Source organism: Bufo bufo, chromosome 2 (genome assembly GCF_905171765.1).
Source record: "Bufo bufo chromosome 2, aBufBuf1.1, whole genome shotgun sequence".
NCBI classification, from domain to species: Eukaryota; Metazoa; Chordata; class Amphibia; order Anura; family Bufonidae; genus Bufo; species Bufo bufo.
In genome coordinates, this window is record NC_053390.1 from 195279068 (window position 1) to 195303382 (window position 24315).

General features: G+C 43.2%; 1 protein-coding gene across 5 annotated transcripts in view; it reads right to left on the minus strand.

Moving 5' to 3' along the window:
* Positions 1–24315, minus strand: part of OSBP2 (oxysterol binding protein 2) — a 299539-nt gene that overhangs the window by 47372 nt on the left and 227852 nt on the right. For 4 of the 5 annotated variants that reach the window (XM_040415995.1, XM_040415996.1, XM_040415997.1 and 1 more), the window contains 3 exons: positions 16328–16445; positions 14104–14170; positions 11841–12008 (listed from right to left, as the gene is read on the minus strand). In XM_040415995.1, coding sequence (XP_040271929.1) covers positions 11841–12008; positions 14104–14170; positions 16328–16445 — 353 coding nt within the window. Of the gene's footprint in view, positions 1–11840; positions 12009–14103; positions 14171–16327; positions 16446–22010; positions 22379–24315 lie in introns of those variants that run through there. The other variant, XM_040415998.1, reaches the window with a different exon arrangement.

The window sequence follows — 24315 nt, forward strand, 5'->3', positions numbered from 1 at the left end:
CAAAAAAAAAACGGAAGTAATACGGATGCCAAAAGGACGTCATGCGTATTTTTTGCAGATCTGTGTTTTGCGGACCACAAAACACATACAGTTGTGTGAATGTAGCCTTAGAGTAGAAAACCAATTTAACTTAAAGGGATTGTCCAACTTATTTGAAAATCTGCCCAGTGCCCCCAGTGATAAAATAATAAAATACTTAAAAGGGTTTTCTGGGATTTTTTAACTGATGACCTATCCAGAGGACACCCGGAACCCCCATCGATCAGCTGTTTGAGAAGGTAACGGCACTCACAGTAGCACAGTGGCATACCTCTCCCAACTGTGCCGGATCCAGTGGGACAGTCCCGGATTGCAGTGGCTGTCCCGGTACGGGGGAGCTATGTCCCACTTCCTGGCAGCTGTCTCTGCTTCCATAGGAAGCAGAGACAGTTGCCTGTGTATTATGATGAAGCAGAGAGCGGGCATCGGTTCCCTGCTCCATCATTCCTCCCCCTGCCGGCTCTCCACACCTCTTGTCTGTGTGGGGGAGGGGCCGGCTGGTAGTTAGCCTCGGCTCCGCCTTCTCCACAGACCAGAGCAGCCGATGTCCCGCTGCTGCTAGGAACAAGGTAAGTATGTGGTGTTTATTTTTTTTACTTTCTGTGAGGGGCACATAGCTGGACATTTAACTGGGAGCACAGCTGGGCATACTACTGGGGGCACATAACTGGACATACTACTGGGGGCACATAACTGGGCATATTACTGGGGGCACAGCTGGAAATATTACTGAGGGCACAGCTGGACATATTACTGAGGGCACAGCTGGCCATATTACTGGGTGCACAGCTGGGCATATTACTGGGGGCACAGCTGGGCATATTACTGAGGGCACAGCTGGGCATATTACTGGGGGCACAGCTGGGCATATTACTGGGGCCACAGCTGGGCATATTACTGGGGGCACATAACTGGGCATATTACTGGGGGCACAGCTGGAAATATTACTGGGGGCACAGCTGGGCATATTACTGGGTGCACAGCTGGGCATATTACTGGGGGCACAGCTGGGCATATTACTGGGGGCACAGCTGGGCATATTACTGGGGGCACAGCTGGGCATATTACTGAGGGCACAGCTGGGCATATTACTGGGGGCACAGCTGGGCAATTACTGGGTGCACAGGTGGGCATATTACTGGGGGCACATAACTAGGCATATTACTGGGGGCACATAACTGGGCATATTACTGGGGGCACAGCTGGGCATATTACTGGGGGCACATAACTGGGCATATTACTGGGGGCACAGCTGGACATATTACTGGGGGCACAGCTGGACATATTACTGGGGGCACAGCTGGGCATATTACTGGGGGCACAGCTGGGCATACTACTGGGGGAACAGCTGGGCATATTACTGCAGGCACAGCCTTTCCAGAGAATAGGTTATCAGTTAAGAAATCTCGGAGACCCCTTTGAATCCTCTGCGGTTTAAATGCTGCAGCTCCAGTCCTCACCTCCGGTCTGTGTTTGCAGGCTGCAGCATTAGCAGTAAATGGAAGGTGTGCACTGCAAGCAGTCACTGGCCTGAGAAGTATATGCCATGAGAACGCAGAGGTCAGTGATGCAGCTATGTCACCACTGCAGCCTGTAAAGCCAGACTGGAGGTTCAAGACCGGAGCAGCAATGGTGGAAATGGGGAGGGTTTATTTTCACACATTTAGTGACACTGGGCAAATATTCCAATAAATTGGACAACCCCTTTAAGAGGATAGTTCTCTCTCTAAATAAATCCTGTCAATATAGCATAAGTGACAGAACTTACAGCCCAGTCAGGAACAAAGACGGAGGAGATGTTAGGAAAGTTCTCCTCCCTGCAAGACACCGGACTAGAAATAGAAGATAACAAATAATACCCTGAGCTCATCGCAGCTCCTGCCTCCACTGCTGAAATCTCACTTTTATTTTTGTCTGAAATATTTCATCTGTTGCAGACGCTTCTCCAGCCTCTACCCTGTGCAATAAATCCTCTAAATTAAAAAGAATCCATGCTGTTAAGCTGTCACATTCTCCTCGGCAAAGAGTCTGCGCCGCTGACCTTGTCTGCCTCATTAGAAGTTTTTCCCAGGTGTTTTACTAAGTTTCCTTCATCTGGCATGTGCATGAGTTACTAATCAGCGACTGGCGAGAAATAGAAATTATTCAAGGTACCACTTGGAACCAAACCCCAGTTCGGGAAATGTTTTTTTACAGTAGAAATTGATTTATGAAGTTATTATGCGAAGTCTCGCCTCAAAATAACTTCGGCTCATAGGAGCCAATACATTCTATTACTGTACGGAGCTACAGTATTCAAACAAACTATTATTTGAATCAAGTGTTTCATCCGAAGTCGATTCGCTCATCCCTAGTTGCCACTGTTCCTTTACACCACTTTTGATAAATCTACCCCATGTTTTTCTTGCCCTTGCAGTAATGCATGCATGCAAATAATAAGTTGCCTCTCAGCTTCCAAATGTATAGCCACAATAAAAAAAAATTAAAAGTGCCATGACTGGAATTGGAATTCTTTACAGAAGATTATTCTATTTGCATGAACTACTGGCAGGGCCTGGCGCTACCCATAAGCAGAGTAGGCCACCGCGTAGAGCGCACTCTTGCTGGGGGCGCTGGCGCTCTGGAGTCTTTCCGCCAGTGGCGTTGCGAGGTGGGTGCAGCACCGGGTGACACCAGTCTGATGGGGTGTCACCCGCCGGACCCAAGTTCCCAACACCACTAGCACCCGCCCGCTTGTACTTGTGTCGCTTATCTGATCCTGTACTTGCCGGCTGCGCGGGCATGAGTTCAGTCACTTCGGCGCGCAATCACGCGCTGCAGGACGGGATTGCGCGCTGAAGACACTGAACTTAACTGAACTCATGCTCTCGCAGCCGGCAAGTACAAACTGTACAGGATCAGAGACACAATACGGGGAGGGGGAAAACTACATAATGGAGGGCAGTCTGGAGGCAAAATTAACTTGTGTGGGGGCAAAATTACTTAGTGGGGGGAAGTGTGGGGGGCAGACAACATAATGTGGGGCAGTGTGGGGGCACATTAATGTGAGGCAGTGTGGGGGGAAAATTACATAATGTGGGGCAGTGTGGGGGAAAATTACATAATGTGGGGCAGTGTGGGGGGCAAATTACTTAATGTGGGGCAGTGTAGGGGGCAAATCCCATAATGTGGGGGAGTGTAGGGGGCAAATCACATAATGTGAGGCAGTGTGGCGAGCAAATTACATAATGTGGGGCAAATTACATAATGTGGGGCAGTGTGGGGGGCAAATTACATAATGTGAGGCAGTGTGGGGGGCAAATTACTTAATGTGGGGCAGTGTGGTGGGAAAATTACTTAATGTGGGGCAGTGTGGGGGGCAAATCACATAATGTGGGTCAGTGTGGGGGCAAATTACATAATGTGGGGCAGTGTGGGGGGCAAATTACATAATGTGAGGCAGTGTGGGGGCAAATTACTTAATGTGAGGCAGTGTGGGGGGCAAATTACTTAATGTGAGGCAGTGTAGGGGGCAAATTACTTAATGTGGGGCAGTGTGGGGGCAAATTACTTAATGTGAGGCAGTGTGGGGGGAATATTACTTAATGTGGGGCAGTGTAGGGGGCAAATTACATAATGTGAGGCAGTGTGGGGGGCAAGAATACTAATGAGGGCATTCTAGAAGGGAATTACTATTGGCGGGACTATGAGGAGCACTATTACTATGGGGGCACAATTTTTTATTCAGGATAGTATTTGTGGTATTGGGGCTGGGGCACAGTGAACAGCAGGATAACACTGTGGGGACTCCAGGTTGGGGGATGATGATAGAAAAGTGAGGACACTAAGATGTCTGTGTGTCACACTCTGCAGAGACGAGGCGGCTGAGAGAAGTGTCCGGACCGAATGGAGAAGATGATGACAGAGAAGATGTACATTGGAGGAGACGTCACCTGGAGGCCCTGGATGTGAGATGTACGTGCTGCTGTATAGCAAGTACAGGAAAATGTGGGGGAACTTAGAGAATTGGGCTAAATTCATCGGGGCTGTATATATAGTGTATTTATGTATGTGTACCATGTATATGGTGTATTTATGTGTACGTGTGTTGGATATATATACGGTGTATGTGTCGTGACGCCACGCGTCCGCTGTTGAGTAGGGAACCTGTTCTATACTGTTTTAATATTTCTATTTATATTGTAATTTTTATGTTATGTTTGGAAATCTTGGTTGGCACTTGATATATGTGCAATGCTGCTATTTTATGCTTTGCATATGAGAAAATGTTTACAATTAAAATGTTTTAATTAAATGTTCTATTTTACTATTTTTATTATGTGGTCGAAAGGCTGATTGGGGGGGAGGGGGGATTGTAATGGGACTGCTGTAGAATATCAAAAATTAGCTGGTCAAGTAAAATGTTGCATCCAACAATCATTGAATAGGTGACGACAAGAAAAGGGGCGGATCAAAGGGCGGTCCATGGGTGGAATCAAGGGGGCGGCAAAATTAGCTTTTGCCTAGGGTGGCAAAAATCCTTGCACCAGCCCTGACTACTGGAGCAATTGCATTTTTGCTTCAACCATGTGGGACATTCTCAGTCAATGTCATTTAAGACATTTAGAGAGAGATTTACTAAGACCAGCACTTTCTGCGCTAGCAATTGCTGAAGGATGCACCTAATTTATAACGAGGCTCAGGCCTCGTCAAAAGTTAGGTGTATCCTTCGTCAGTCTGTTTGCCTAAACTGGTCTTGATATCCCCTGCGCTGCCGGAGGATGCACTTATGATGAATGGATTCTTCTTAGGCTACATGCACACGAACGTTGTTTGTTTCCGTGTCCGTTCCGTTTTTTTTGCGGATAGGATGCGGACCCATTCATTTCAATGGGTCCACAAAAAATGCGGACAGCACACTGTGCTGTCCGCATCAGTATGTCCGTTCCATAGCACCGCAAAAAAAATAGAACATGTCCTATTCTTGGCCGTTTTAGACATTTTTACAATGGATCCGCAAAAAAAAAACGGATGGCATACGGATTTGCGGACCGCGAAAAACATACGGTCGTGTGCATGTAGCCTTAGGACTCATGGGGATCAAATTGGGGATCCGTTGTCCGTTGCCGTTTTTGTTTCCGTGTGTCTTCCGTTTTTTTTGGGTGGACCGCCCAAAAAAAAGGAAGGTAAAAAAAAAGTGTCATTTTAATATCCCCACCCAGGGTACTGGTATATATGCTGGTCACCAGGCAACTGATTCTCCAAAAATAGACGCGGATGACAGACGGTTGTGCATCCGCATTTTTGGCAGTCCCATTGACTTGTGCATCCGCATTTTTGGCAGTCCCATTGACTTGGCCCGGTGCAGTCACTGTACTCCATTACACCAGGCCCCGCTCACAGCAGTCTTTATATGTAAAGTCTATTTAATGCTCAAGCAGTTGCTCCCTCTTTGTTAAACTACGGTAACCGTTTTTCGCGGACAATAATAGGACAGGTTATATTTTTTTTAACGGACTGGAACCACAGACGCGGATAACAAACGGTGGACTATCCGCATTTTCAACGGCTCCATAGGAATGAATAGGTCCGCATCAGATACACTAAAATCAGTGGAACTGACGCAGAAACAAACAACGGTCGTGTGTGTAATGGAACGCCTAGCACCCCGACCGGGTACCTCCGTCGATAGATGCTCCTAGTGCTTCCAGAGGACTCCAAGCACTCCATTTGACACCGTCAGCACTGCAGACCCCACGAACCGCCGAAGCTTGGTGGAGGTCTCGCCGTCTCCTACCCACCCTGGACCTACGACAAGGCTCCAGGCTCCAGTGGGTGAACCTCTCCTAAATCCAGAGACAGGAACCAGGAGCAAGCTCTTACAAGAGCTTATACTCAGGGGAGTATTGTGATATAGCAATCCCCAAGAGTGTAGCTATTCCATCCCCCAAACATGAGCCAAGACTTCATGAAGGTATAAAACAGGAACACTTTATTAAGGGCTACCCGCCTGTATTTATGCAGGTCCCCATCTGGTGGACACGCCCCTAGGGGACCAGAAGGAAGACTGTGACACAGGACAGATACGTAGCACCCAGGATACACAGACACAACACATCCCTACAATGCATCATGGTTTCCTCCTCTCTGCCCTGGAGACACCCGAGGAGCAATTCAATTATCTCTCAGGACAAAGGGAAATCGCCAATACACATGTGGATACAACAGGACAGAAATCACCACCCAAACACACAATGTCACACCCCCACAGCAAACACAGACATTTAACATAGCCCCAGATAGCTCAAGTCTGAGTGCATATCATTAGGTGAATGGCACTCAGAATACACAAATACAATACAATTAGCTATCTGGGTACCCTCACATAACAAAATACAATTCCAAAGACAGATTTAAGCTGTGCGGCCGGTCTGTCTTCTCCTTTAAAGTTAGTATGGGCCATAATCCTGAGGCAAGAGGCTGGTAAACAGGCCTCTCCAAAACCCAGTGGCGAGGTTGGTTTCGCCACAGTGTGCATGAGGCCTTACAGTGTGGAGAAGACAGAAACAAATAGAGCTGCCTTCAAACACCATGGTACCAGGTAGGATTTCACACAGGATGCTCTGTTTTTCTGCATTTCCCTTTAATCCTATTCCACTACTTTAAAGACTAAAATGGTCCATACAAGTGGTTGGGTATGGGATATGGTCTGTATGCCAGAGAGTTTCTTTTACAGTAAACACCTATGTGAACCACTGTACATTTTGAAAAAGTCATCCTGCGGTTTTGTCTAGAGCTCCTATGCGGACCTATGTGCCTCCATAATTACCAACTACAATCAAACCATGTGTAGTCTGATCCTACATTCATACTCGTTTCCATCTGTATCCTACTTCTTCCTAACACATTCAGTAGGTATCAAACTTCCACAGAGTGCATCTCTACACAATACTCGCTCTCGCTTGGATTTAAAAAAACAAACAAACATTAATTGACAATTACCGTATTTTTCACTTTATAAGACGCACTTTTTGCCCCCCAAATGTGGGGGAGAAATTGCAGTGTGTCTTATAAATCGAATAGTGCAATTTTTACATGGCTGACACACTGATACATCGCCAGCCACTATGCAGCACAGCGCGGCCTGCGATGTATCAGTTACAGTAAGTGGGGTGGGAGGAGGGGCTGGAGACCGGCAACTGCTGTTGCACTAGCGAAGGGGCCCGGTGCAGTCACTGTACTCCATTACACCAGGCCCCGCTCACAGCAGTCTTTATATGTAAAGTCTATTTAATGCTCAAGCAGTTGCTCCCTCTTTGTTAAACTACGGTAATCGTCTGTAGTAGTACTCACTAGCTCACTCAAAGCAGCAGTCAGGCCGGCAGCGTAACATCACTCGGTCATGCTCCTCCCACTCGATTAATGAAGCTGGCAGAGCAGTAGCGTGAGTGAGTGAGTGACGTTACGCTGCCGCCCTGACCGCTGCTTTGAGTGAGCTAGTGAGTACTACTACAGACGATTACCGTAGTTTAACAAAGAGGGAGCAACTGCTTGAGCATTTAATAAATAAACTCTACATATAAAGACTCCGCACAGCCAGCAGCGTCGGTCCAGCCGGCGGCCTGGAGCCCGGGGAGTGAGTCCGGGCTGGGAGCAGAGCCTCCCCGGTCCCCCATGGAGAACCGTTAGAAAGCTGCTTAAGAACTCATACGGCATGCTGTCATCATGGTACGAGACTAACGTCCTAATGCTGCAGAAGAGGCTAGGGAGAATAATGGCCAGGTCTATTGATCCCATGGTCTTCTAAAGAAGCAATGGGTAGCTGCTGTAGCTGTCCAGATAAAGAAACTGTCCCAGATAACCACCAGAACAAGTTTAAGGTTATTAATGTGGATGGTGATGGTAATGAGCTGGGCACTGGAGTAATGGAGCTCATGGAGCTCATGGAGCTCATCTTGTATACACGCAAGCAGGACTCTGTTAATGGCCTTACCTTTGCCTGCGCCGATAAGGATAAAAATATAAAGACTGCTGTGAGCGGGGCCCGGTTTAATAGGGTCACTATTCACACAGGGACATGAGGGGACACATTAATAATGTAATACTGTGATACATAGGGCCATGAGGGGGACCAGCATAAGATGCTATATGTATGTCATCCACACATCCCCCATAACAGTGTCATCCACAGATCCCCCCATAACAGTGTCATCCACACATCCCCCCATAACAGTGTCATCCACACATCCTTCATAGCAGTGTATCATCCACACATCCCCCATAACAGTTCAGTGCGTCATCCACAGATCCCCCACAACAGTGCGTCATCCACAGATCCCCCACAACAGTGCGTCATCCACAGATCCCCCACAACAGTGCGTCATCCACAGATCCCCCATAACAGTGCGTCATCCACAGATCCCCCATAACAGTGCGTCATCCACAGATCCCCCATAACAGTGCATCATCCACAGATCCCCCATAACAGTGCGTCATCCAGATTCCCCATAACAGTGTGTCATCCACAGATTCCCCCATAACAGTGCGTCATCCACAGATTCCCCCATAACAGCGAGTCATCCACAGATTCCCCCATAACAGTGCGTCAGCCACAGATCCCCCATAACAAAGCATAAGCCACAGATCCCCCATAACAGTGTCATCCACAGACCACCATTAGTACAAAACCCACCAAAAGCACACCTTTTGGTTCAAAATATTTTTTTTCTTATTTTCCTCCTCAAAAACCTAGGTGTGTCTTATCATCAGGTGCGTCCTATAAAGCGAAAAATACGGTACATGACATTATTTCTATGGACGTGCCACTATGAACTTCATCATTAAATGCTATGAATGTAGAATCTGTACAAGTATGGCTGACTTTATAGTGTTTTATTTTACCCATAGGTCAAGGCAACGACTGAAAAAATAAAAGCTTCCCGAGCACATCAGAGAAGAAACGTACAAGAACAGCAACAGGAAAAAGCCAGTTCTTCAAAGTAAAATGAAAGACAAGGGCAGCAGCACATGTAAAAAGAAGAACCACATAGCACATCTAGTATAATTGCCCTTTGCTGAGAAGAAACCCATTCACCAGGCACATACACGTACACAACTAGAAGACCAGGAGAACAGCTGGAACACTAGACAAAAGAGGAAATAATGGTGTCAACAGCGGCTACAACGTTACACACGTACAGAACAAAAGGATAAAAGAGCACTGAACAGAGATGACACACAGCCATACACTGCGGCCGTTATCGAGAGCTCTGCCTCCTTAACAAGGCGCATTGAGGTTCTCATTCAACATAAGGCGCTGGCATGGGAAAGAAACAATGTACAGGTAGCATGAAATGCATAACAGCTAGTACGCTACACTAATTAGGTTACACTAAAGCACTGCTGCACCTGGTTTTGTTATATGCTTTAGAGAGGCGTTTTTATTAATATAGTGATAATAATGATGATAATTATTATCATTATACAGTACACCCTATTATTTCAGAAACAAAAGAAAGTTCAAAACGTCAAGGTTCAAAGTTCCGTGTTCAGCACCAGGGATAACACAATGAACACATCAAATAGCTGTGCCTCACAGGGAACGTTCCCAGTTGTTGTTGCAACTTTCTGTGTTGATAACTTTTGAATCACAAGAGATCTTGCAAATCTGATTGCGGCAATCAAAATGTAGGCCGTGTTCCAGAAATAGCCTAAAAGATAGGCCTCCTTACCCATTACTTCAGATATTTGATTTTCCCTTTTGTTTCTGAAATAAAAGGGTGTCCTGAGACTTTTGACTCACTGTGAGGGATGAGACTCCATCTTTGTGTCTGCAGCGGCCATTTTACATTATATGACCTTTTTTGAAGCTAATAGATCAGAGACTTTTTGCATGTCAATATCTGCAATTTGCTGGAAGGAGTAACTTAGCCCCCCACCTTTGCTATTCTCAAGAAATGGAAACTGCTTTGTGTGACATATAGCTACTTCCTGTATTCTGAAATGTATGTCTCTGCCATAAAAAAATAAACATAGACTTGTTTGAATACAGCCTTGATGATTGTATTATTCAATTCTTCCGAGTACTCGATACCTATTTGCTATAATAATTTGGAACTCAGCATAAATCAGAGTAGGGGTCTTTGCCCTGACACTCACCCTATATATTATATTAGAAAATTAGGTGGTAATTTCCAATGACGTGTCTACCTTTTGTATGGTAGTATTTACTGTATTTACACATTGTGTGGTATTGCTGGTTAGGCACTGTACGGTATATTATTTTTGCAGTGCATGGCGATACAATAGTATTGTTATTTAAGAATTTATATGGAAATGTTATTTGGCCAGCGTATATAAAGCCATTTCGTGGTACGGTTACTTGGACACCTTAGGGCAGAACACCATAATGGGGGTCCCAAGAGAGGTACTGTGCAGGGCACCATCAAGAACAAGGCCAGTCCTGCTGATAGCAAGTCTCTTGGAGTAAAGGTGACTGGATGATATCCATTTGTTCAGCCCCTAATGGTGTTTGAAAGTGCAGATGATTTTGCACCCAGCTTCACCAGGGATAATGATGGTCTTCTATCTGCATTTTCCAATATGCCCAGTAGTTACACAGTATGTTCCAAGTGGATTTTTATAGGATGCCCAGTATAAGATTATGACCACCCAGACATTTTGAACCATATTAGGCTACTTTCACACTAGTGTTTTTTGCGGATCCGTTATGGATCTGGATTTGGTCCATTCTGTTTCGTTAAGGTCAGTTTTGTCCCCATCAACAATGAATGGGGACAAAACTGAAGCGTTTTCATCCACTATTGAGATCCTAAGACAGATCTCAATAGTGAAAAGGCAAAGCGCAGATGTGAAAGTAGCCTTAGAGGGGGATCTGAATATGAATTGATGAATAATAGTACAATTCCAGTAGTAAAGTTTTACTGAATCTATATAGATTAGAAAAAAAATATTATACAAGCTGGAATAAAGATATATGCCATACATTTACAGTACTGTGCAAAAGATTTAGGCAGGTGTGGAAAAAATGCTGCAAAGTAAGAAAACTTTCAAAAATAGAAGTGTTAATAGTTAAAATTTAAATTCTGCAGCAGGAAAACAACCCTAAGGGTCTATTCAGACGTCCGCACAAATGGGTCCGCATCCGTTCTGCAATTTTGCGGAACGGGTGCAGACCCATTCTTTTTCAATGGGGCCGGAATGTGCTGTCCGCATCCGCATTTGCGGATCCCCACTTCCGCATCTGTGATTCCGTTTCCGCAAAAAAATAGAACATGTCCTATTCTTGTCCGCAACTGCGGACAAGATTAGGCATTTTCTATTATAGTGCCGGCGATGTGCGGTCCGCAAATTGCGGAATGCACATTGCCAGTGTCCATGTTTTGCGGATCCGCAAAACACTTACGGACGTGTGAATGGACCCTAAACATACAGCCAATGTCATTAAGAACTATCTTTCGAGTAAAGAAAAACAAGGAGTCCAGATATGTCCAGATGATATGTCCCTCACAGAGCTCTCATCTCAACATCCTGGAGTCTGTCTGGGATTAGATGAGAAAGAAGGATTTGAGCAAGTCTACATCCACAGAAGATCTGTGGTTAATTCTCCAAGATGTTTGGAACAACCTCTGTGCCAAATTCCTTCAAAAACTGCAAGTAGAAGAATTGGTGCTGTTTTGAAGGCAAAGGTTGGTCACACCAAATATAGATCTAATTTAGATTTCTCTTTTGTTCATTCACTTTTTGAAATATTACTACTTATTATACATACTGTATATAAGTAGACTTGGTATTTCACTTACAGGCATGGGGATCTTGGATAGCTCTTTTCCTATGCAGTTTTTCATTATACTCCAGAGATTAAGGCTGTAGTTTGGTTTGTCTGGAATTCGGGTCCTCCTCCTTTTTCTAGGTAAGAGATCTTTGCGTTTAGAGTCATAGTAGCTGCTTTCATGTGAGCTATAGAATACCTAAAAAACACATGTAAAAGACAGACATTGCCCTTTAGTGCTACAGTTCCCTGTAATGCAATATAGAGTAATTATTCTTATAATTAACAAGGTTCAAGAATGGTGTCAATTAATTTAGGATGGTGCTAGACATTGATTTGGCGGGATAAATACATTCTCAGGAGGAAATCCCTCTAAAAAAATGTGCATTGGTGATGCCTGACCCCTCAGTCATGCATTCTAGGTGGCTGGGGGATTAACTGTTAATGGTTGATTATTTTATTTGACTTCTATTCCTCTAGAAAAAAGCAGCATCAGTCATGTCTGGTGCCCTATGCCACAGACAGTGACATACATGACTCTTCAAACCAATGAGATGGAAAGCTATAACTTCTGTTTATGGCCACCTCAATGTTCAATCACTGAAAATGGATCAAAGTAATAGTTTTGTGGATAGCTCCTGCAAATTTCAGCAAGATCTGCATATAGAAACATAGAAACATAGAATGTGTCGGCAGATAAGAACCATTTGGCCCATCTAGTTTGCCCAATATACTGAATACTATGGATAGCCCCCGGCCCTATCTTATATGAAGGATGGCCTTATGCCTATCCCATGCATGCTTAAACCCCTTCACTGTATTTGCAGCTACCACTTCTTCAGGAAGGCTATTCCATGCATCCACTACTCTCTCAGTAAAGTAATACTTCCTTTTAAACCTTTGCCCCTCTAATTTAAAACTGTGTCCTCTTGTGGTAGTTTTTCTTCTTTTAAATATGCTCTCTTCCTTTACCGAGTTGATTCCCTTTATGTATTTAAAAGTTTCTATCATATCCCCTCTGTCTCTTCTTTCTTCCAAGCTATACATATTAAGGTCCTTTAACCTTTCCTGGTAAGTTTTATCCTGCAATCCATGTACTAGTTTAGTAGCTATTCTCTGAACTCTCTCTAGAGTATCTATATCCTTCTGGAGATATGGCCTCCAGTACTGCGCACAATACTCCAAGTGAGGTCTCACCAGTGTTCTGTACAGCGGCATAAGCACTTCACTCTTTCTACTGCTTATACCTCTCCCTATACATCCAAGCATTCTGCTGGCATTTCGTGCTGCTCTATTACATTGTCTTCCCACCTTTAAGTCTTCTGAAATAATTACTCCTAAATCCCTTTCCTCAGATACTGAGGTCAGGACTGTGTCAAATATTCTATATTCTGCCCTTGGGTTTTTACGCCCCAGGTGCATTATCTTGCACTTATCCACATTAAATTTCAGTTTCCAGAGTTCTGACCATTCTTCTAGTTTTCCTAAATCCTTTTCTATTTGGCGTTTCCCTCCAGGAACATCAACCCTGTTACATATCTTTGTGTCATCAGCAAAAAGACAAACCTTACCAGCGAGGCCTTTTGCAATATCACTTATGAAGATATTAAACAAAATCGGTCCCAGTACAGATCCCTGTGGAACCCCACTGGTAACATGACCTTGTTTTGAATGTTCTCCATTGACTACAACCCTCTGTTGTCTGTCATTCAGCCACTGCCTAATCCACTCAACAATATGGGAGTCCATGCTCAATGACTGCAGTTTATTGATAAGTCTTCTATGTGGGACAGTGTCAAAAGCCTTACTAAAATCTAGATATGCGATGTCTACTGCACCTCCACCGTCTATTATTTTATTCACCCAGTCAAAAAAATCTATAAGATTTGTTTGACATGATCTCCCTGAAGTAAACCCATGTTGTTTTTCATCTTGCAATCCATGGGATTTTAGATGTTCCACAATCCTATCCTTTAATAGGGTTTCCATTAATTTGCCTACTATTGATGTCAGACTCACTGGTCTATAGTTGCTCGATTCCTCCCTACTACCTTTCTTGTGAATGGGCACGACATTTGCCAATTTCCAATCTTCCGGGACGACTCCTGTTACTAATGATTGGTTAAATAAATCTGTTAACGGTTTTGCCAGCTCACCACTAAGCTCTTTTAATAATTTTGGGTGTATCTCATCAGGCCCCTGTGACTTATTTGTCTGACAATATGGGTGCTATCTGACCCATTCTTGGGTGGAGTACACCTGTGCTGGTTTCCTACAATCAGTTCTCTACTTACGTTGTCTTCTAGATGCCAATCATCGGGGTGGCCTCCACTTGCACTGCTCAGATTGCTACCAGAACGCCTGCCAATACATATACAAATACATTACTATAACAAAAAACTGCAGGGAAAAAGGAGTGCTACTTCATTTTAATTATGACCTATTTGATGACCCAAAATATTACATTCTAGACACAATGGGGGAGATTTACTAACCTAAACGCAAGGAAATCCGGGCTTAATTTCCACCATTTATTATGCTTTTTAGACAATAAACAAGGGGCATGGCTTATCAGGAAAGGTCATGATTTAGGTGGAAAGAGTAAGGCTTAAGATACGCCAAAGTTTTGTTGCAAATTAATCCAACCAATAGGTGATGTAAAGTTAGAGATCTTAAAACTGTCTAGTTTAATTTGACGCTGTCTGAATATGAGATAGGATTAGTAAATCTTCCTCATTATGCTTATTATACTTGGATAAGGTGTGTAGTTGTATACATGTCTGTGTTTTATCTTAAATGTCAAGTCTATTCTGGAAAAATGAGCTTGCAGTTCCGAATTTACAGCACCCAGCCATGGTCTGGTGCTCGATTCCATGCACATGATTAAAGAGAACCTGTCAGCTGTATACAGGATTCACTGTCAGCTTTTAATGGACGGTTTTTCACTGATGCCTTTCTGAGTAACGGACGCTAAAAATAGTCCTATTATATGGGGGCTTGTCGGTCAGTGAAAACAGACGAGATAGAAAATGTTCTAATTTTTGACGTCCATTATTCACTGGCCGTCAAAAAAAACTGCCGTGTGAATGATCCCATTGACTACCATTGTTCTTAAAATAGACATGTGGCGGCCGTTAAAAAAACGTCCATCACATGTCGTGTGCATGTAGCCTAACAGGGCCCAGTCTTGTACTGTCATGAATTAAGAGAACTCACATGTGTAACTCTCTCCATTGACATCTATCCTCTGGATAGGTCATCAGTATCTGATCAGGAGAGTTCGACAGCCGGGACCCCCGGCGATCACCTGTTTGAGAAGGCACCAGCACTCGCAGCTTAGCCTAGACCATGTGAAGTCAAGTTCATAGGTCACATGGCCTAGAAGCCGCTTAGCCGCATTGAAGTGAATGGGGCTGAGCTGCGATACTAAGCACATCCGCTATACAATGTACGACGCTGTGCTTGACGAGTTAAGAGAAGGCTATAGCGCTATTGCTACAGCTGAACGGTGGGGGTCCAGTGGGTCAGACTCCTACCAATCAGATACTGATGACCTAGGTCATCAGTTGAAATATCTTGGCAAACCCCTTTAAACTTGCCATACATGTTAGACTGGTCAGTGAAAACCACTAATTTTATAATTAATATTAATATTATCATCATTCTTATATGTATGGTGTCATAATAGCAAATAGCGGAAAGAAGAATCTGTTATGGGTTTTAACATACCCGATCCTTTATTCCTGTTGGAGAGGCCACCGCCAGTATCATCTAGTATCAGCTTATTCCCCACCCCCCATTAAACAGACATGTTCCACACAGTGTACAGGTGTATGGCCAGCTATACTATAACCTGTGCTATACAGTCAGCTCTTAATATTAGGATCACGATAACAGCAGATAAGACAAAATAGCAGCATAGTAAGTACATAGTAAACTACATACTTAGTGCAAAACAAAAGAGGAAAAGGGACAAAATAATAAAAATAAAATCTAAAATATGTTTTTGTCAGACTGAAACATTAAATGTCATCTATTCATAAATTGTTTCCCCAATGCCAGATTACACGTGGGATAAGAACTTTTTTAAGACTCCAACTGCCTTGATATGGAGTTGTGAAAACTGCCCATCCCTGGTTTATACATAGACGTGAGGAATTCTGGGACCGTGGCATGTCAATAGAAAGCCCTCAGGACACGAAGGCAGTTGTTGTCTACTAATTCCCTGGCTGGATATTTTATCCTATACAAGAAATATCTCTCTGGGAAATATTATAGGAAAAAAAATGCAAAACAATAAAACCTGTGGAACAGTTACAGGCCGTGCCTGTGACGTGTGAGAAGAATCAGATTAGACATCTGTCTTCTTCACCTTTGCTGAACTCCCAGTTTACATCAGAGCAGTAAGCGGAGATCAGCCTGGAATTGTGCATGTGTCATGACCGATATGTCCCTGTTCTGTCCAATGTGGCCATGGTCATGAATAGCGTGCAGCTTTGCAAAACGCATTGCGCATACCTGTGCTGTTTGGGGTCAGTTGTTACTGTGATAAAGGCTGGTGCGTCCTCCATGGCATCAAAATACTCTGTCTCCTCATCTTCATCACTGGCCTCCCCTTTCACAGCTTGTACACTCCCTGAAAAAAGCAAGTACAGACACAGTTATGGAACACTGGTAGTATTGGAAGCTTCACCTCACCCACCCGACGGATCATACAGTACATTTATTTATCTTCTGCTGGAAGGTTATTCATTCATGTAAGGGGCATTCACACGCCCATAAGTGTTTTGCGGTACACAAACCGTGGATCCACAAAACACGTCTACTGCTCTTGTGCATGCCGCATCATGGTGTATAAGACATGTCGTTTCTTTTGCAACGTGGCTGCAGAGATGCAACGGGCTAATTATTGCCAAAAGTATTTAATGTTGCCAAGTTATATTTTGTGATTTATGCACTGTGTGATCCTAACAGCAATGTATGGGCAACAGATGGTTAACATAGGAAGACTTTTTTGGGTTACCAGGGTGATGGTCCCTGGTTAGGGAGTCTAGTCTGAGCAGAGCTACAGGAAGGACATGTATGAGAGAGTTCCTGCAGACCAGGCCCATGTGCAGAGAACCTGTGTCTCCGAGACTACAGCTGCCAAAGGAGCAACCACTACCAGAGTACACCTTAAGGAAAAAGTCCATACTTATCAGAAGTTCCAGAACCATCCAGGCTGTGCAAGATAAAGTCAGTAAAGTTGAAAAATGGAAAGATATGTGGATAGCTCACCACCCTCCTCAGTAAGGTCGGGGTGCTCTAGCCGAAAGACTGCTCACTCAATCAGTCCAGAGAAATAAATAAAATGGGAGAAAAACGGCTGGCACTCGCTATGTGGTTTCACATCAAACAACAATTTATTATACCTATACCGCTAATTCAACAGTAAAATACATGTTATATAAAACATAATAGTTAAAAATCCCCCTAAAAGATAGATAATAAAATACAATATACTGTTATATTGGGTCATAAACCGCACAAGAATGAAGTCTCTTGGAAAGATGTGGTATTTCTTTGCCTGTTTGGGCAATGTGTGTCCAATTAGATATAACAAGGATACTGTCACTTTAAATGAAATGAAAAAATGCAGCCAAGTCCACAAGCTGTATTAGGTACTGCTGGGGGATAATATCTCCCTCTCTATGATTCTCTTCAGCAGTTCTTATTTAGGTAAGTCTTGTAGATTTCAGTTTTTGGATATGTAATTGATTTGCAGGGTAATTGTACAGCTTACCCACCCAGACGAAACTCCGGCCGTCTGCTTAGATCGCTGCTGCTCGCTCTCGGCGTCCCCCGCTCTCCGGCGTTTAGCACGTGATGTGCCTGAGTTATCGCGGGATTTGAAAGTTTCAATCCGAAGATCTGGTGAGAGCTGCAGAGTAAGTATAAGAATGGAGCGCTCCACTTGTAGAAAATACTTCAAATTTCGTCGGTCATATCCAGAAGCTTCTTGTTGGCAGGGATATAACGCTAAACGCGTTTCGAGGACTTCAATCCTCTTCCTCAGTAGCTATATCCCTGTTCTTGAATCCCCTCCTTTTATATCATCCTCAGCAGTCCCCAAAATCTGGGCTGGAATCACTTTTCCTCCTAATGCGGTTTTTAGTGCGTTTCTGTTGCGGTTTTAAAATCGCATATGCGTTTTTTATGGCATCGAAACCGCAACCTCTTGTTTAGTATAAGTCTACCCAAACACAGTTATTCTCCAATGTAAAAACACATAATAATAATCAATATATAAAATTTATAAAAATAATTAAAAACAGTTTACAATATATCCCAGGAGATCAGTACTTTTTAAATAATCAAGAACTACATGATAGTATATAACAGATACTAGCTTATAAATGACGTCTATGTGGTAAAGGGCCTCATCCTCCATAAATTCTGTTCTTATCTATCTTACAATGTTGGTATTAATCTTGGAGAATAACGTAGATGGTGGCGTGCACATCAAACAAGAGGGGACCATAGTGCCGCTAAACGGCCAACCGTGTGATTCCCAATTGAATGAGGGGCACACCACCTAATCTATAGGAATCCAAAAATTTCCAGTTCTGCATTTAAGCCAACTGGTATCAAACTTCCAAAGTTATAGATTTGCTTGGACTCTGCCCTGGACATCCGCTCGATGTGGTTTCCACCTCTCCAGTGTTTATCAATTTTTTCTAGAGCTACAAAGGACAGACCTGTAGGGTCTTGTCCATGAGCTTCTTTAAAGTGCCTTGAGAGTGAGTGTTTATCGTACCCTTTCTTAATATTGGAAATGTGTTCCGATATCCTCACTTTCAAGGCCCTTTTCGTCCGTCCAATATATTGTCTTGAGCACGGACATTGTGCTAAATAGATCACGCTCACAGAGTTGCATGTCAGGAATTGTTCAATCTCCCACACAAAAGAATTTTGTGTGGAAGATACCGTCTTAGTATTCCTGGGAATTCTTGTAGTTTTGCAACAGATGCACTGTCCGCATTTATAAAAACCTTTCAAATTAGTTAGTCTCCCGGTATTCAATGTAGCTCTCTTTCTAGTTTTAATCGATGGAGCTACTTTTATCCCTAAATTGGCTGCTCTAGTATATATTATTTGTGGTCTGATTGGTATCATCCTACCTATTGTTTTATCTTGTAGTAGGTGGTGCCAATGCCGTTTAATGATTTCTTCCACCTTCCTTCTTTGTGTTGTATATGGAAGGATAATCCTGAATTGGGAATCTACTTCATTTTGCTCTGCTGTTTTAACAGTTAATAATGAGCTCCTCTGTAGTTTCCTAACTTTTTCCAATGATCCTTCTAGTATATTGGTTGGGTATTGTTTAGCCAGGAATTTATCCCTCAGGTGCATTGCTTCTAATTCAAATTGGGCCTCTTCGGTACAATTCCGTTTTAGTCTACGGAACTGTCCGAAGGGTACATTTAACAGCCAATTGGGCAGATGACAACTAGAATGCAGGATAAACGCATTCCGGGCGGAAGGTTTTTGATATGTCTTGCAAATGTATTTATCCACTACCCTCGTAATTGAAAGATCTAAAAATTCTATTTCTGTCGTCCTAATATTTTGGGTAAAAACTAAATTCAAGCTGTTTGCATTGAGTTCTGTTAAAAAATTATTAAGACTATCTTGATCTCCCTTCCAAATTAAAAGAACGTCGTCAATATAACGACGCCAGAGCACCAGGTCACCCCCCCTTCAAGGGCCTTGAAAGTGAGGATATCGGAACACATTTCCAATATTAAGAAAGGGTACGATAAACACTCACTCTCAAGGCACTTTAAAGAAGCTCATGGACAAGACCCTACAGGTCTGTCCTTTGTAGCTCTAGAAAAAATTGATAAACACTGGAGAGGTGGAAACCACATCGAGCGGATGTCCAGGGCAGAATCCAAACAAATATATAACTTTGGAAGTTTGATACCAGTTGGCTTAAATGCAGAACTGGAAATTTTTGGATTCCTATAGATTAGGTGGTGTGCCCCTCATTCAATTGGGAATCACACGGTTGGCCGTTTAGCGGCACTGTGGTCCCCTCTTGTTTGATGTGCACGCCACCATCTACGTTATTCTCCAAGATTAATACCAACATTGTAAGATAGATAAGAACAGAATTTATGGAGGATGAGGCCCTTTACCACATAGACGTCATTTATAAGCTAGTATCTGTTATATACTATCATGTAGTTCTTGATTATTTAAAAAGTACTGATCTCCTGGGATATATTGTAAACTGTTTTTAATTATTTTTATAAATTTTATATATTGATTATTATTATGTGTTTTTACATTGGAGAATAACTGTGTTTGGGTAGACTTATACTAAACAAGAGGTTGCGGTTTCGATGCCATAAAAAACGCATATGCGATTTTAAAACCGCAACAGAAACGCACTAAAAACCGCATTAGGAGGAAAAGTGATTCCAGCCCAGATTTTGGGGACTGCTGAGGATGATATAAAAGGAGGGGATTCAAGAACAGGGATATAGCTACTGAGGAAGAGGATTGAAGTCCTCGAAACGCGTTTAGCGTTATATCCCTGCCAACAAGAAGCTTCTGGATATGACCGACGAAATTTGAAGTATTTTCTACAAGTGGAGCGCTCCATTCTTATACTTACTCTGCAGCTCTCACCAGATCTTCGGATTGAAACTTTCAAATCCCGCGATAACTCAGGCACATCACGTGCTAAACGCCGGAGAGCGGGGGACGCCGAGAGCGAGCAGCAGCGATCTAAGCAGACGGCCGGAGTTTCGTCTGGGTGGGTAAGCTGTACAATTACCCTGCAAATCAATTACATATCCAAAAACTGAAATCTACAAGACTTACCTAAATAAGAACTGCTGAAGAGAATCATAGAGAGGGAGATATTATCCCCCAGCAGTACCTAATACAGCTTGTGGACTTGGCTGCATTTTTTCATTTCATTTAAAGTGACAGTATCCTTGTTATATCTAATTGGACACACATTGCCCAAACAGGCAAAGAAATACCACATCTTTCCAAGAGACTTCATTCTTGTGCGGTTTATGACCCAATATAACAGTATATTGTATTTTATTATCTATCTTTTAGGGGGATTTTTAACTATTATGTTTTATATAACATGTATTTTACTGTTGAATTAGCGGTATAGGTATAATAAATTGTTGTTTGATGTGAAACCACATAGCGAGTGCCAGCCGTTTTTCTCCCAAAGTCAGTAAAGTATTCGCTCGTTTATGGCATAAAAGACTTTACTGCTGTGAAAAGCACTATTGCCTCCGGCATCTACCGCACTTTGAGACAGACTAGCCATCAGTGTCTAAGATCTGCACCAATCAGTCTGGAAATTGCAGGAAGAGTTAATTAGAACCTAATTGAATGCATGTGGTTATTTTGGTGAGACTACAAAGTGCCCTTTAGAGAGAGTCAGGGAGTACTACTACCTCCATCATTGTTGCTGCCTTTACTGTGCATTTGAGAGAAAGACTACGCAGTGATATACTTTAAAACCACGCCTTTTGCATGGTTTGTACTACTACTCCTATCACTTGGTTCAGAAAAGAAAGATTTTATTCACTACTACAAATGGGCCTGGTTTTTGAATCCACCATCCATCCGCTGGCCACGACATCTGCCCTCCTGCCTTGCACTCAGACAACTGTTCAACATCAAGGACACCCCAGCTACCACCAGGTAGGAGCCTCAATACCAGGGCGTTCCCTGAGCGAAGAAAAGGTGCGTCCTCCAGTCACTGCACTGATAACTACTCCCATGTAAAACTGAAGTCAGAAAAAGCAGATATAAATGTGTAATTTATAGTTTTACTGAATTTTTGCCCACAAAAATACAAACCTTCTCCTGCATTGTTTACAGGTCTCAATGGCTTTCATTGCAAACCATATTCTGACATAAAAAGCCTATAAGGTCCCAACTGTTCTCTTTTCAGTGTTTATCTACTTACACAATATAGATAATGTATTCAGTGTGTACTTGTACGTGGCTTACTGCCCCTTAATTACGAAAAGTATATTCTATTTTAGTTCTACTTCACCAAGCTGCCAATGAATTCAGCATGGATTTACAGGGTTTATAGAGACACACAGTAAATTGACACATTTTGGGGATTACAACAGATATATGAATATATGTATCGCCTAAGAATCAAATTACTCACCCATTCTCAGCTGTCCACGTCAAAATCTCAGCATCACTAATAAAAAAAAACACTGATGCCGACAGAAAATCCAGGAAGAATTAAAACTGAAAAAGGCAGATCCACAATGACGAGTACCAGTCAAGTGCAACTTAACAAAGTGGAGTTAGGATGCAGAAGTGCAGAGGGTCAGTTTTAGTTCTGGTTTCTGGGTGTAAAAATAATATCAGCAGCTATTTGTGTACATAGTCTACATGCAAAAATAGTTAGGCGTTTTAGGTCTGTTGGACTTCTACAGCGTAAACCTCAACAGTTACCAGGGAGAGAGTGGAAAAGGCTAAAATGTCTGCTCCATGAAATTCACCATTAACGGTAGACATCTCTCGCCTATATACATTTTTTCAACTCATTTTTGTTCTTGTTTTGCTCCAGTAGATCTAAAATAATAAAGAAAAATAAGCACATTTGCAAATGGTATTGATTAAAAATATCCTACTGTTCTGCATATCCAGCTCCTATGCAGAGGGTAACTGTCACCCTCTGGCGCGCTGGGGAAGTGAGTGGTCCTATCATGGGTCTGGACTATTGTTTGCTCCTCATCTGCTCCCCTGCCTTGTTTAATCTTGCATCCTGCTTGGGGTTTTTGAACCCGCACTTAGAGGGAAATGCGTCGGGACAGTGTACGCAATAATAGGGTGCAAGCATGGATGGGTTCCAGCATGGAAATACAGTTCAACCTTTTAGGACTGCTAGGGGTCAGTGTAGGGTCAGATGTGTCTATCAGCTATATCTAGGGTCCCCTCCTCCCCACCCACATACATATACCTCCAAACTTTTGAACAGAAGGAAGAGGGAAACTACGTGCGGTGTGCAAATTTTTTCCGCACTAGGCCACAACTCTAACTCCACCCAAAAGATAACTATACACCTAATCCCACCCATTCCCCTAAAAGCCCCCACATAGTAATTATTCCCCCGTTATGCCACCACACAGTAGTTATGCTCACATTCTGTCCCATTCACAGATTATGCCCAGATATGTGGCCCCTCACAGTAGTTATGTCCAGATATGTGCCTCCTTCACAGCAGTTATTCCCAGATATGTTCCCCCCTCATATTAGGGATGCCCAGATATGTTCCCCCCTCATATTAGGGATGCCCAGATATGTGCCCCCCACAGTAGTTATGCCCAGATATGTGCCCCCTCACAGTAGTTATGTCCAGATATGTGCCTCCTTCATAGTAGTTATGCCCTTATATGTGCCCCTTCACTGTAGTTATGCAAAGATATATGCCCCCTCACAGTAATATGCCCATTCACAGTAGTTTTACCCTCATATGTGCCCCCTTTCAGTAGTTTTGCCATGATATGTGCCCCCTCATAGTAATATGCCCAGTTATGTGACCCCTCACAGTATAATGCCCAGGTATATGCCCCCTTCACAGGAATAATAAAAAAAAAACTCTACATACTCACCTGGTTCCTCCCCAGAAGCAGCAGGATACACGGAGATGCTGGTCTGTGTAGGAGGAGGAACACAGCTTACTTCCAGCCGGCCCCGCCCCTTGCACAGACCAGCAGTGTGGAGCGCTGACGGCTCTCTGCTTCATCATTACAGGCAACGGTCTCTGCGTCCCATGGGAGCAGAGACAGCTGCCTGAGAGTGGGACATACCGCCCCGTTCCGGGACCGGGGGACAGATACTGAAATCTGTGACTGTCCTGCCAGATCCGGGACAGTTAAGAGGTATGCCCACATGGTTTATCTTATATGTTTTTATGAATATTGTTTACCCTGCTGACACCATTTAATTTCATTGCTCGGATTGCATCTAGTGTGCTTAGACCTTACTTGGTTTCATCTTTGCTAATTTTACATATGTATTCATTAAAAATTAATGGTGTCATTTTCAAACTGTCATAAAGTAGAACTGGCTTAGTTGCCCATAGCAACCAAATCAGATGTCATCTTTCATTTTCCAAAGGAGCTATCAAAAATGAAAGGTGGAATCTGATTGGTTGCTATGGGCAACTAAGCCAGTTCTACTTTATGACAGTTTGATAAATGACCCTATAAGTTTTAAGTACTATTCTTTCAGTGATAGAAACCCTTCCTAGCCTGACCCTGCAGTGATCTGCTGGTGTTTTAGCAGGAAGTATTGTCAGGTCCCAAGGTCATGGGCCTCTTCACAACACTAGAGCAATGATACACTTGTTTTAGGCAAATAAATGCATTCAAAAACCAACTGTCAGCCGGATCAATCCTGTTAAACCAGACATAGTACCTGGTAGGGTTGACACTGCCATTTAAAATGAGTTGGAGCGT